The following is a 14493-nucleotide window of genomic DNA, read 5'->3' as shown; positions in this document are numbered from 1 at the left end:
TTTCAGTGAAAGAGAGTGAGAGAGAACGTTTTACTTAAACACATCCTAAAACATATCAGAGTTGAGATCCATTTTCAAAGGTAATGCTTTTACAGTCGACAATGGGTTTTAAAACTTCAAGGGGTTAACTTCATCCATCAAATTAACATTTGAAACCCCCATTTATGCTACTTATATAAAATTAAGAATGTATAAACCCAACAAATAAGCCGCACATTTGCACAGACCTACATTGAACATTTTTGCTCAGGCATGTCTCTGTTACTTTTACAGATCAAACCAGAGTCAAGGTGAGGGCCAAACAAGAGAACAGTTCTAGTGCAGTTACACAGAGTCTTATCTTCTAAAACAAAACAAGCTTCTTTTTTATTCCCCTAAAATGTTACCGTCAGTTTCTGTGCTTGCACTATTTCAATCTCAACCAAATGCCAGAATAATCTTTCTTAAATCAGTTCTAAGATCATAACCTGAGAGCTTAGCTACTCTGAGCTACTGCATTCTGCTTTCTTTTGTTTCATAATTTCGATGGAGACTGAGCATGCTGCATACTTTTTCTGCCATATTTCGATCAGAGTTTAACACCAAAAGCAGCAAGAGGTTGAGGCGGCAGTCTTCACAACAGCACATGGCTTCTGCTTGATGAATCTACACACCATCCCCAAGATGTGTGAATTTTCCAGCAAGGAACATGGCAATCCATACTAGAAACCTGCTAATCTGTAAATAGTTCTAACAACTTAAACTACTTCAGTGATTTAAACTTTAAAACTACTTCAAACTTTCAGACTAGGCTTTCCCAAAACACCATAAAGTTTGTCTACGAACTTTACTTTTCTAGTTATTAATTAGTATTATGATTTTAGCAAGCTAGTGTTTAGTTGATTTGAAGTCAAATCAGCAAATTGGACTGATTTCTAGAGGATCACCCTGAAGACTGCGTGAAGTAACGTTGCTAAAAATACTGCTTTGAATCAAAAGAAGACATCAAATGTAAAAATAGATGAAAATAGAAACTTTTCAATAAGCATTTCAACATATGTTTCCCTCTTCACAACCAGATCAGAGCTTTTTATTGTTTTCTTTGGGGTCATTTTTGTTTTACGTTGAACATTGTTATTTTAGCTTCTGTAAAAATCATATATATCAAATGTAAGAACATTTCCCATCACCTCTTGCTCTTCATTTAACAATACAAACTTCTGTTTACCTCCCAGGAAGTCGCAGCAGTAGTTCCAACCCTAGCATTGGGAGAATCCAGCGGGCCGTACCGAGGGAAAAGGAGCGCAAATCAACAGGCAGCGAATCAGATTCAGGCAAGCGAGCAGGAGGGAGGAGGGTTGAGCGTTCAGCCAGCCAACTCAGCCACCGCAGCCACGCCCTGTCATCCCGTAGCCACACCCACTCACGAGTCCCCTCACAGCACAGCCGTACTTCCTTCTCCTACAGCCACGCCCCTTTTACCAAATATGGCCACACGTCCTGTGCACTCAGCGAACGGAGCCACGCCTCCTCTTATGGGCCCCCAGGTCTGCCTCCTCCATACAGCCTGGCCAGATTGACTCCTAAAGGGGCCGTCTGCAGTGGCCCCCCGGGGGCCCCTCCAGTGAGGGAAATGGGGGCCATACCACCTGAACTCACCGCCAGTCGACAGTCCTTCCAGCATGCAATGGGCAACCCTTGTGAGTTTTTTGTGGATATTATGTAAAATCTAATAGCACTGCGCTGAAATCCAGTAATCAGTGGTCAGCAGATGTGGCTGTATACACTACCTGACAAATGACTTGTTGCCTATACAAGTTTTTGGAACAACAAATAATAACTTGACTTCTAGTTGATCATTTGCTATCAGAAGTGGCTTAAATGAAAGGCAAAGGCCTCTAGATTACACTTATTTTACCAAAATAAAATGTAATCATGCCTTGATATTTATTGATTTAATTAGGACAGTAAAGTCAGACTTTGCTTCGACCAAAATCTTGTCACTTAAAAAAAAAGATAATGTTCAGTATAGAATATAAAGTCATGCTGCAGTGGAAAAAGAATTAATATTGTGTTTGACTCCCATGAGCTTGGCGGACTGCAACCATACATCTCTGCAATTAACTTATTAACAAAGGCATCTGAATGGCAAAGACAGCATTCTTGTAGGACTCCCAGAGTTCATCAAGATTACTTGGATTCATCTTCAATAACTCCTCCATCTTACCCCAAACATGCTCAATAATGTTAATGTCTGGTGACTGGGCTGGCCAATCCTGGAGCACCTTGACCTTCTTTGCTTTCAGGAACTTTGATGTGGAGGCTGAAGTATGAGGAGTGCTATCCTGCTAAAGAATTTGCCCTCTCCTGTGGTTTGTAATGTAATGGGCAGCACAAATGTCTTGATACCTCAGGCTGTTGATGTTGCCATTCATCTTTCACACACCCCCATACTGAATGTAACCCCAAACCATGATTTTTCCTTAACCAAATGTCACTGATTTCTGTGAGAATCTTGGGTCCATGCGGGTTGCAATAGGTCTTTTGCAGTATTCGTGATGATTGGGATGCAGTTCAACAGATGATTCATCAGAAAAATCCACCTTCTGACACTTTTCCAAATGATCAACTTAAAGTTATTATTTGTTGCTCTTACTACTGCGATTGACGACAAGACTTTTGTCATATAGTGTATGTTTGCATGGAAGTTTAAGGATCAGATGTGTTTAGATAATCATAAGTCACGCAGAGGGCAAATAGCTCAATCTATGAGGATGGTAAGAATCGCTTTGAATGAAACAATTGGTCAAAAGTGACAGTCCAGACATTTATGATGCTAAAAAAAGATGTTTACAGTTACCTTTTAAACTTTTCAACAAACACAAAAGTATTTAATTTGTATTAATATTCACTCATTCATTTATCTCTTTATTAATGTGGGGTCGCCACCGCGGAATGAACCATCCATACACACTCATTCACACACAAACACTACAGAGAATTTAGCTTACCCAATTCACCACTACCACATGTCTTTGGGGGAAACCGGAGCACCCAGAGAAAACCCACGCGAACACGGGGAGAACATGCAAACTCCACACAGAAACATCAACTGACCCAGCAAGGGGTCAAACCTGTAACCTTCTTGCTGTGAGGCAATTGTGCTACCCACTGCACCACCATGATGCCCAATTGTATTATGTAAAATGTGATTTATTTTTTTGTGACAGCCATTAGTGCAGTCTTCAGTCGCATGTTTCTTCAGTAAATCATTCAGATATGAGGTGACTAATAAACCAACACCCAGTATCAGTTCAGATTTCACAATTCAACTTTATTTGATTCACCAACTCACATTTCAGTTCAATTCAGCTCTCCTGATTCAGTGAATACAGGTTTAATGCTGACGGTTAATGAAGACTAAATATAAGTGAAATAACACCTATTTCTTTGATAACCAAATGTGGCTTTAAAAAAAATCAATATCAAATCAATCACATTTTAAAAACTGATTAATCAGGAAAGCAAACTAGATCCAGCGTATAGATACTTTTATTCAGATTTCTTAGATGAATATAATGCAAGCGATATCATCCAAAGAGCTTTACTGTCACTTTTAATCAGATGAATGCTGCATCCCTGCAGATTAAAACAATCGTACGTCTCCCGAACATATGACAAACAAAAACAGTGTTACAATCACAGCCAATATTTCCTGAACCATAAACAAACAATGCAAACCCAAACACACAAGCTGTTAAACAACATTTATGCTACAAATGAGACTCAAGCGCTGCTTTTTAGCTCAGTATTATCCGTTTTAGCAATATAACAGCACACCAGCAGCCACCTTTTTGTTGTTTAAATCCTAAACAAGCTAAATATTAGACAATCATACTCTGCCCTCTGCTGGCCAGGAGCTGTTTCCAAAGCAATTCACAAGCTGACCAGGCGACAGTCAAAAATAATAATGTTGTTTGTTCCTTTTAAAACAATCTTTGTTTTGTTTGCTACTGTTTGAATTTTAATCAACTTGATCACTTTAATCTGACTTAAAACATTGTTACATTTTGTAGACCTTAAAAAAAAATTAAGTTGAACTTCTTTGAATATTTATTTTGAGATTTAAAGTCAGCTAAAAACTTGTGTCATCTTGACTTCTGTCGTTTACTACAGTGTGTTATGGTGGACGTGGGAGAAATGAATCATTTTGGCAGGTTTCCAGTTGTTATCAGGTTGGAAACATGGTAGCACGTCACTGTTGCGACTCTCTTGGCTATGAAGCACTAACTAGAACAAATGTATTTCAGGAAATATAAAGCTGCTGGACATCAGGGTAAACTCAAGGACCAGTGTTTGTGCACAAATTGGCGCTTGTTGAACATCTGGAATCAGTTGTATGTTCTTAAACAAGATGTTCTTAAATATTGTACGTCCTACAGAGATTTTGGTTTGTTTTTGGCCCGGATAATGATAATGTGTCTGTTGTATGATGTGATTTCTGGTGCTGGTAACCTGTTAAATATGTAAAAGCACATATTTTACTCACCCTTTAAAACCTGTAGGAGTTTTTCTTGTTAAAAACCACTTGAAGGTGAGTAAAAATTTTTTTTTTTTTAGGTGAACTATCCCTTTAAATTAACTTAAAATAAGCATTTGGACTGTGTGCTGCGGCGTGTAGTATTTAATCGTTTGACGACTCAAAGATTGTCAAATTGGCACTTTTATCAAGTCTGATCAGCCCTTTTCTTGTGAATCTGCATCTTTAGATGTGTTGTCTATTTTTCTCCCTTAGGGAAAGAAAAGGAAAACTGCTGTACATAGTTCATTTTTATTGTATATATGAAAATAGATAATTGTATAAAGTATATGTACAGACGTTCTGCTCATGGTTTTTGTAGTTATGTATGATATGAACTGGACTGTTGTGTGTTTGTGAGTTCTCATTCTGCTTTGTGTTGTGTTTGTCCATTCATTTGTATGTGAAACTGTCAGAAATAAATACATCTAAACTTTGACTTTATTGGCTCATTTGACATTTTTATTAACTGGTGAAGGTCTGGCTGATGAGATATTGTCTTAAGAATTTCTAATTTTATTGTTAAATCTGACGCTAAATTTGACCCTGGACCACAAAAGCAGTCTTGTTACATGGGTATATTTTGCTACTGCCAAAACTGCATTGTTTGGGTCAGTATTGTGCTTTTATGTTTAAAATCATTTGAATATGAAGCAAAATTATGCTCTATGAAGACATTTATTTAATAAATTATTATTATTTTATTAATATTTTTATTTACATTTGAATCATTAATAAAACATTCATAATTAAATGTGTTTTTTTTTTTTTGTGATTTAAGATAAAAAAAACTCTTATTTGATTAATTATCAATTGTCTTGTGGCCAAGACTGTATATTTAAAAATGCAGAGGGAAATATATAGTTCAAACAGTTAAATGCTTCGATTTGATAAACTCTGTCTATTTCTATCTAAAGAATTATTTGTTAAAGTTAAAATGAACAACATTCATATAATAATGCAAATTTCTAATCAGCCAATCTCAACTCAATACTTTTAGGCATGTAGACATGGTCAAGATGATCTGCTGCAGTTCATACAGAGCATCAGAATGGGGAAGAAAGGTGATTTAAGTGACTGTGAATGTGGCATGGTTGTTGGTGCCAGACGGGCTGGTCTGAGTATTTCAAAAACGCACAACCATATCAAAGGTTTACAGAGAAGAGTCAGAAAAAGAGAAAAAAAAATCCAGCGAGCGGCAGTTTTGTGAATGCAAATGCCAGAGGAGAATGGCCAGACTGGTTCAAACTGATAAAAAGGCAAAAGTTACTCAAATAACTCGTTACAACCGAGGTGTGCAGAAGAGCATCTCTGAATGCACAACATGTCAAACCTTGAAGCAGATGGGCTACAGCAGCAGAAGACCCCATTGGATGCCTCTCCCGAGAACAGGAAACTGAGGCTACAATTTGCACAGGCTCACCAAAATTGAACTATAGAAGATTGGAAAAATGTTGAATTTGAAAATGAGTTCACTGTACTCAAATGGCCTCCACAGTCACCAGATCTCAATCTAATACAGCACCTTTGGGATGTGGTGGAACAGGAGATTCGCATCATAGATGTGCAGCTGACAAAATTGGCAACAGCTGCGTGATGATGTGTACACATGGACCAAAATCTCAGGAATATTCCCAGTGCCTTGAGGAATCTATCCCACGAAGGAGGATTAAGGCAGTTCTGAAGGCAAAATGGGGTCCAACCCGGTACTAGTAAGGTGTACCTAATAAAGTGAGTGTATATCTGTCAGTTTTTATACACTTAGTGCAACCATGTGAACTCTTAGTTTCATGTGAAGTCTTTAATTCTTTCATAAAAGAACACCCCGCAACATGTTTACTTTAGCACACAAATGACAAAAGCACTGCTTTGTATATTTATTGGTATGAAATATATTCTTGAATAAAGCAAACAATAACATCACAACAACAGACGCTACACAAGCTGTGATCTGCAATAAAAGAAGAGCTCATACTACACAAGACGCATGGAGTTCTCAGACGTGACCTTTGACATAGGAAGCTAAACAAATCTTTTAAAGTGCAAAACCATTCAGCTCAGTGCTGTTCTTTACATTAAGAAAACCTTGACTTCTTATCTGACTGTAAAGCCACAACATATATCTGGAATTAACTTTGCTGGTCTCAGTACTGGAACCACAGCCAATATATAAAGGGTTCCTCAATTGTTTTGCGGCATACACACACTATGAGCAAAGTAGGAAGTAAAAAGTCATATAAGAGCAACTGTGTGCGCTATAAAATGCTGAGAAACTCACAAATATCAAGAGACTGAAATGAAGGAATTGACGAGATCAACATTTCTGTAAGTCCTGCAGTTCAGCCAAATGCATTTAAAATCTTCTCCACGTAGACGAGTTCAGTTCTCCAAAATCGAGAAATAATATTGTGCGTGTTTGAGGGAATAATGTCTAAAGATTGAGTATTGCAGCCTGTCTCAGCTGTACCGATGGCTTTGTCCACCACAGAAGGATTCAGTGCTGCGTCCATTTGATGCTCTTAAGGTCAATGCCCTCCTGGACCATTTCCCACAACGGACTGACAGGAGAAAAAATAAATAATCAAATGAAAATCCCACATCCCGCTCTTTATTTTCTCAAATGCATTAACAGAACAGTCTGAATATTAATGTCTAATGCTGCAGTTCATCCTTTCAATGAAATAGAAAAGCTTTTAGATTACTAACATGTCATCAAAATGTCATGTTTATGAAAAGTTAAGCCAAAAAAGGAGGAGAAACGGTGGGATCTAAATGGTGGAATCTAAATGGTGGAATCTAACGCACGGAGGACAAACAAAAGAAGACAGAATTTAACCAATGAATTAGTGACTTTTTCAGTTGATTAATAATTGGATAAAGATTGAACATACTGAAACCCATCTCAATGAATAATCATATAGTTCTATAACTCAATCAAACTATCCCTCAATCTATCCACCAATCCCTCTAACCAGCCATCTATCCATCCATCACTCACTCTATCCATTAATATCTATCCATCTGTTAATATCCATCTATCTATTCATCCCACTATATATACCTCAGTCCATTCATCCATGCCTCAATCTATCTATCTATCTATCTATCTATCTATCTATCTATCTATCTATCTATCTATCTATCTATCTATCTATCTATCTATCTATCTATCTATCTATCTGTCTATCTGTCTATCTGTCTATCTATCCCTCTAGCTGTCCATCCCTCTATCCATCCATCTCCATCTATCAATCCCACTATATATACCTCTATCTGTCCATCTCTCTATCCATCCATCCATCCCTCTATCTGTCTGTCCATTAATCCATCTATTCAATCATCCCACTATATATACACCTCTATCCATCCCTCCATCTATCTTTCTAGCCATCCATTCCTCTATCTATCTATCTATCTATCTATCTATCTATCTATCTATCTATCTATCTATCTATCTATCTATCTATCTATCTATCTATCTATCTATCTATCTATCTATCTATCTATCTATCTATCTATCTATCTATCTATCTCTCTATCTCTCTATCTATCCATCCCTCTATCTGTCTATCCATTAATCCATCTATCCATTCATCTCACTATATATATACCTCTTTCTGTCCATCCCTCTATCCATCTATCCATGCCTCCATTTGTCTATCCCTTTAGCCATCCATCCCTCTATCTATCTCTAACTATCTATCTATCTATCCCACTATATATACCTATATCTGTCCATCCCTCTATCCATCCCTCTCTGTCCATTCCTCTATCTATCCATCCATCCATCGATCTATCTATCCCACTATATATACCTTTATCTGTCCATCCATCCATCCATCCATCCCTCTCTGTCCATTCCTCTATCCATCCATCCATCTATCTATTCCACTAAATATACCTCTATCTGTCCATCTTTATATCCATCCATCCCTCTATCTGCCTACCCATTAATCCATCTATTCATCTATCCATTCATCCCACTATATATACACCTCTATCTGTCCATCCCTCTATCTATCCATCCATGCATCCATCCATCCATATCAGTCTATCTATTCATCTATCCATTTATCCCACTATATATTCCTTCATCTGTCCATCCATCTATTCATCAATCCCTCTATCTCTCCATCCCTCTATCTGTCTTTCTATCCATCCATCCATTCATCCCACTATATATACCTCTGTCCATCCCTCTGTCCATCTATCTATCTATCTATCTATCTATCTATCTATCTATCTATCTATCTATCTATCTATCTATCCATTTATCCCTCTATATATACCTATATATATCCCGCTATCCATCCATCCATCCATCCATAGTCTTGTAATACTGCAAGCAAAACTCCAGTTTTTTCCAATGAGTATTTCAATGGGTGCTTGATTTTCAGACTTTTGCTGTCACCAAAGTTCTTGTATTGAATTTTCCTCATTCATTGGTCTTTTCTCACCTCATCTCCCTGAGCCGTTTGACCTGATGAATGCATTTCTCTGCTGTATAATCCACTTCCTCCTCTGTGGTGAATCTGCCGATGCCAAACCTGAGAAAAGCAGAGCTCGTGTTCATCACATGCTCTCATTTGTGTGTGCTTGTGTGTGTGTGTGTGTGTGAGGTCATGGTTTTCAAACAGGAAATCTAAGCATTCTGACTTGAGATCAAATCTGGACACGGATTACACAACATGAAGGCACAATAAACATTTAAACTAATGTTACATGAAGACCACCAACCGAATAGAAGAGTGAGCCAAATCCTCATCTGCTCCTATTGCTCTGAGGACATATGAGGGCTCCAGTGAAGCAGACGTGCAGGCGCTGAAAACAACAACACAGCTCATCACTCTAGCAGACACTCACTGCATTTCACACGAAACTGCTATTTGAACTACAAAAGAGAATATCACATATTATTTACATCATTACACATATACTATTTTCAGAATTTTGTTTTCATCATTGCAACTGGAGAAACTGCTATAGCTCTTATTTTTCTACATTTACATTTAGTCAAACTATATGTGTGTTAGGCAATAAACAAAAAGTGCTAAAGGAACTGTTTGTGCTGATACAATTAACTGCTAGAGTAAGGAAGAGTGTTTTGTCAAGCTCACTCACCTGTTCGAAGCACACTTTATAGATTTACAATGGTTTTGTTTTTTTAATTATTGAGTGACTAAAAAAAGTGTCTGGTGCAAATGTGCAAAACTGGTGCAAATGTCAGTTAAAGTGGGAGGGATTCATGTTTTCAATAGGTGGTTTGTCAAACCCACTCACCTGTGTGAGTGACAATGAAAATTGCATAATGTTTTAAAGTTGATGTGTGGTGTAGTGGATAGGGGGAGAAGAGGGGGCCATGATTTTGTATACAGGGGTTCATTTGGGGACAGAATGTTATGAGCAGTTCTAGAGGGTCATTTAAATGACCCAGACTCATTTTGAAATGACTAAAAACAATGTTTGAGACTGATTTCACTTTAAAATTACATGATCTGTAGACACAAACTCAAGTTTCATGTTGTGCCTGAAAGTATTTATTCAATTATCCTGATTACAATGTCATTTATTCACATGTTTTCTTATATAAAAAAATCCATATTGAAAATTTTTATTCTTATGTTAGGATTTAATACATGTTTGCATTTCGCATTTCAAAATGTGCATAGAAACATTGCTACTGATTTACTTTTAGTTAGTTTGGTTCTATTTTGTAATGTGTTTTAGTAATTTTTTCCTCATTTATGTTCATTGTTATTTCTGTTTTAAAAATTTTAATTACAGCGTTTTGGTGAAAGGATAGTTTTGTATTTTACAATGTCAGAAATATGAAGCATCAATCTGATACTAAGTATTGCTATCAGGCAGATTTAGATGTTTTTTGTCAGATGGGACCATCTCATACCCAACACAATGATTTACAGTTGTTACAGATTTTTTTAAAATACATATTTACATACTATAATTAAAGCAATATAAAATGTATAGATATTCAAAACTGAGCTAAAGAAAGCAAACTAAATCAAAGAAGTGATTTGAATCTACTGTATTTGGTGTAAATGAACCATGGGATCTTAATCTCTGTAGTACCTGCTCCTAGAATTTATTTTTAAACTTTTCCTTTAAGAACCACTGACCTTCCAGATGAAAGTGCAACATCTTTTAAAGCCATCAACAGGCTCTCTCCCTCGACATAGGCAAATGATAAATTAATGCATCCTGGTGGAGAAAAAAGTTTAAAAGTTTCAGAATATAAACAACTCTTCTTGTAAATAAAAAAACAAGAACAACAACTGACAACTGGGACGAGAAGTCTCACCTGGATACCTCTGATCTGGATCTCCATTCATCACAACATCAGGAATCTCTGACATGATCTTCTGCACAAGGCGATTTGCTAGCAAAGACACACGCTTGTGGTCATACTGGAAAAAACAGGAAAAAGTTGCCCCTATTATGCTATTTTTATTTGATTTAAATATAGAAGGCACTACACTAGCAATGTTATATAGGCATTAATGGGGTGTGTATATATACTTTACTTGGTAGAGTTCATGTATGAAGAAAGTCTGGAAGTATATACTTTGTAATATATACATATTTCTAATTTTTCTCATACAATTAAACAAATTCTAAAAATATTAAACTTAAATGTTTTTAAATTTGATTTTAATAATTTAATAGTAAAAACGTTTTGTTTATTACTAACTATAAAGAATAAGAAATACACACACACACACACACATACACACACGAAAAAAACATTAACCAAATTGAGCACTTTTTGTTTAGCTCTACCTCTAACTCTTGCTGGGCAATTTCACAGGCAGCTCCGAGACCTACAGCCAGAGGTGTGGGCACAGTTCCTGAACGCAGACCCCTCTCCTGACCCCCTCCACTCTGCAAAGGCTCCAAACGAACTCTGGGTCTCCTCCTCACAAACAAAGCACCAACTCCTAAAAAGCATAAGGACTTCTTCATATATCCTGGATAAAGTAAGCAGCGTTGATTTATCTGTACAGTGCTCTACCTTTAGGCCCATAGATCTTATGAGCACTGATGGACATCAGATCCACTTTCCAGTCAGTGACATCAACAGGAATCTTTCCGACAGCCTGAGCAGCATCAGTGTGGAAAAACACATTTTTGGACCTGCACAGATGACCTGAAAACAAAAACATTTATGATGTAGCTAAAAAAGACAATTGATAAATATAGGTGTAAAGAATAATGTTGATGATAAAGGTTACCTATTTCTTTAACTGGCTGTTTGACACCAATCTCATTGTTGATGGCCATTATGGACACCAGGCTTGTATCAGGACGGATTGTGTCCTCTAATTGCTAATAATATAGGAGAAAGAGAGTGGCTTGTAAACATTAAAACAAAGATTTAATAGGTTTCATTTATGTACATTAGAACATGTACTGTTTAATTATGACAAATGTTTATCGTATTTTATTACATTTACTTAGTATATCAATGATTTTCTTTAAAAATGTATAGAATCCTAATATTTACATAAAATCTGTTATACTGAAAGACAGTTTTTGACCAATATTTTGATATTTTGTTTTCACAATTTACTTGAAACATTGAAGAAAACATGCTTTGCAAGCAGATTTTATTTATACATGTCTTACAATGTTAAAAAAAGTAATCAAATTCAATCAGTTATTTTAATTAGCATATTTTGCTTATATGATCGACCTTATGAACTATTAAAAAATATCTCAATATATGTTCTTTTCAGAAAAAAAATCTCATATAAACTGAGGGTTTGAAACTTGTTTTCAAAAGCAATATAAAAGTAATTGCTGATGTGAGTGATGCAAAAATCATAAAGATCTTACCTTCAGATCAATAAGCCCATTGCTTTTCACAGGTAAATACGTTATATCAAAACCCTCAGTTTCCAAAACCCGGCAGGAGTCCAGCACACACTTATGCTCAATTTGGGTGGTAATGATGTGCATTTTCTTAGCCTTATAAAACCGAGCAACACCCTAAAAATATGAAAAACAGTCAAAGATGTTTGATTATTCTTGGTAATATTCTGAAGTTCCCCTATTTGTCTATTTTTAAAAATGCTGAGTCATTTGTGTTCCAACGTTCCACTTCCTAATCCTAATCTTGCCTCACAGTGACATACTTACCTTGATTGACATATTGTTGGACTCAGTCGCACCACTGGTGAACACAATCTCCCTCGGGTCGGCACCAATAAGACCTGCTACTTGCTGAAGAGGAAATAATAAACAATGGCTTAACAGTAAACAGTACATTTTTGGCTTGACCAAAACATTACGCTTTGACTTGAAAATAAAGCTCCCATATTTCCAAATCAAGAAAACTATTATTTTCAAATAAAACAAGCAGTCATCTAAACATACTTTTCTTGCTTTTTCCATTGCGCTCTCGCTCTCCCATCCATAGGCATGAGTCCTGGAATGTGGGTTGCCATAATAGTTCACTTGATAGGGAAGCATGGCATCCAAAACCCTCGGGTCCTGTTGAGTCAGATATAAACAACATTGTTCATTAGAAACAATGACATGTAAACATCCCAGAAAATGTCTCATCATGTATTAGATTCATGAGTTTGATAAGTTCATTAATCTAGGATGAAAAAAGCAGAGGGTACCATTGGTGTGGTGGCCTGAAAGTCCATATAAAGGGGTCTCAGCTCATCCTTCTCCAGTTCCCTACTTTTGATCAACTCTGTGGAGACAGACAGGTATGTTTGATTGAGGTAAAGTTTGTTTTATATTCGCACATTCGGTCATTTTCCCTAATAATATCATTTCAGAAAAGAATTATAAGCAAATTCTACATAAGGACATGATTTTAGCAGTCAATGACTATTAAAGTACAACATTGTTCAGTCAATGAAATATTGCTAATGTTGTTTTGAAGTCATACTTAAATGCGATTTTATACCAAATATTCAAAGTAGCGTGATAAACAATATAGGGGCCCCTAAAAAGAACGAATGTGCCAATATAAAACCAACTTAACCTCAATGTATGTTTGTGAGCATTACAAGTTATTATGTACTATATGGTGAATAAATGCAGATGTGCAAGAAAGTTAACGTTAGGATTTTATTTACATTCAAGTGTGCTAATATACATGCTAGCAAAGGCTCCAAATACACATGCTAAATTCTGCGACGTCACTGTTAATTCTCTACATTAGAAATCGAAATGTAATAAAACTGTAACTGTTACCTTTCTGCTTTTGCACAGTGTTGGCAGCGCTTTGAGCGAAGTTTAGTCGAGGGCTGTTGGAGATCCCACACATGGAGCCCAGAAGTTTTCTCGATATAGTCCTGTTCATCATGTTTAGCGGTTAAAGTGTTCACAACACAAACAGTGGCGGTTATATCAAATCTATTTTATTCGTTTACAAACAAGCCCGTCAGATAAATAACTATTTTTGGGGCAACTTCAGAAACGACAACATGCCCACTTTCGCCAGTGAACAGTATGTCATCTGCCCTCATAACACTCGGCAATGCTTACAAAAGTGGGGCGGGACATCTAAAACTGCTGTTCTTATTGGTCAGCTGTCTCTGCTGTAGGTGGGCGTTTATGAGGTTTTAGGGAGTCTATTGGATGGAAACGAAACCTGTGCTGTTTCTTCAACCGGAAGTTGTGAATAAGGACCAATGAAGTGATTTATCTGTTTGCCTACAGTTCCTCTGTCCTTGGCAATGTTTATGTCAGGTTTATGTAATTTATATCCACTGCATTTTATAGAAATCAGCATTGTTTTATTAAAGTCAGCTTTAGTGTTAAGTGTCGTATCTCTCGCCTGATTTATTTAAAAAGTGCGGTTTAAATATGTTTAAAAGTGGTGCTATTATAATGAAACTTTAATTTGAAGTAAAAGTGTAATTTCACCAGCATTTTAAAATAAGAAATTAAAAAAG

General features: G+C 36.5%; 2 protein-coding genes across 13 annotated transcripts in view; one reads left to right on the top strand and one right to left on the bottom strand.

Annotated features, from left to right (window-relative positions):
* dvl1b (dishevelled segment polarity protein 1b) overlaps positions 1 to 4997 on the top strand; it is a 120075-nt gene extending 115078 nt beyond the window's left edge. For 7 of the 11 annotated variants that reach the window (XM_087272524.1, XM_087272528.1, XM_087272523.1 and 4 more), the window contains one exon: positions 1215 to 4997. In XM_087272524.1, the coding sequence (XP_087128650.1) occupies positions 1215 to 1705 (491 nt within the window). In that variant the 3' untranslated portion in view covers positions 1706 to 4997. The remainder of the gene's footprint in view (positions 1 to 1214) is intronic. The other 4 variants (XR_015502003.1, XR_015502005.1, XR_015502004.1 and 1 more) reach the window with 2 other exon arrangements.
* Positions 4998 to 6421: 1424 nt separating this feature from the next.
* On the bottom strand, positions 6422 to 14080 carry nfs1 (NFS1 cysteine desulfurase). Of its 2 annotated transcripts, none has more exons than NM_001044993.2 (13): positions 13790 to 14080; positions 13204 to 13280; positions 12953 to 13069; positions 12716 to 12799; positions 12413 to 12565; positions 11809 to 11902; positions 11589 to 11723; positions 11357 to 11514; positions 10878 to 10983; positions 10696 to 10777; positions 9296 to 9379; positions 9016 to 9105; positions 6422 to 7116 (listed from the first exon to the last, which is right to left on the bottom strand). In NM_001044993.2, the coding sequence occupies exons 1-13, from the start codon at positions 13899 to 13901 to the stop codon at positions 7053 to 7055; spliced, it is 1356 nt and encodes a 451-aa protein (NP_001038458.1). In that variant the 5' UTR covers positions 13902 to 14080; the 3' UTR covers positions 6422 to 7052. The 2 variants fall into 2 exon arrangements, with proteins under 2 accessions (NP_001038458.1, XP_087128734.1); XM_087272608.1 differs by lacking the exon at positions 13790 to 14080 and adding an exon at positions 13578 to 13684 and having other exon boundaries at positions 6423 to 7116.
* Between the last annotated feature and the right edge of the window lie 413 nt (positions 14081 to 14493).

This window comes from Danio rerio, chromosome 11 (assembly GCF_052040795.2).
Source record: "Danio rerio strain M-AB ecotype USA chromosome 11, GRCz13ab, whole genome shotgun sequence".
Classification (NCBI taxonomy): Eukaryota; Metazoa; Chordata; class Actinopteri; order Cypriniformes; family Danionidae; genus Danio; species Danio rerio.
This window is presented reverse-complemented; position numbering and strand designations above follow the sequence as displayed.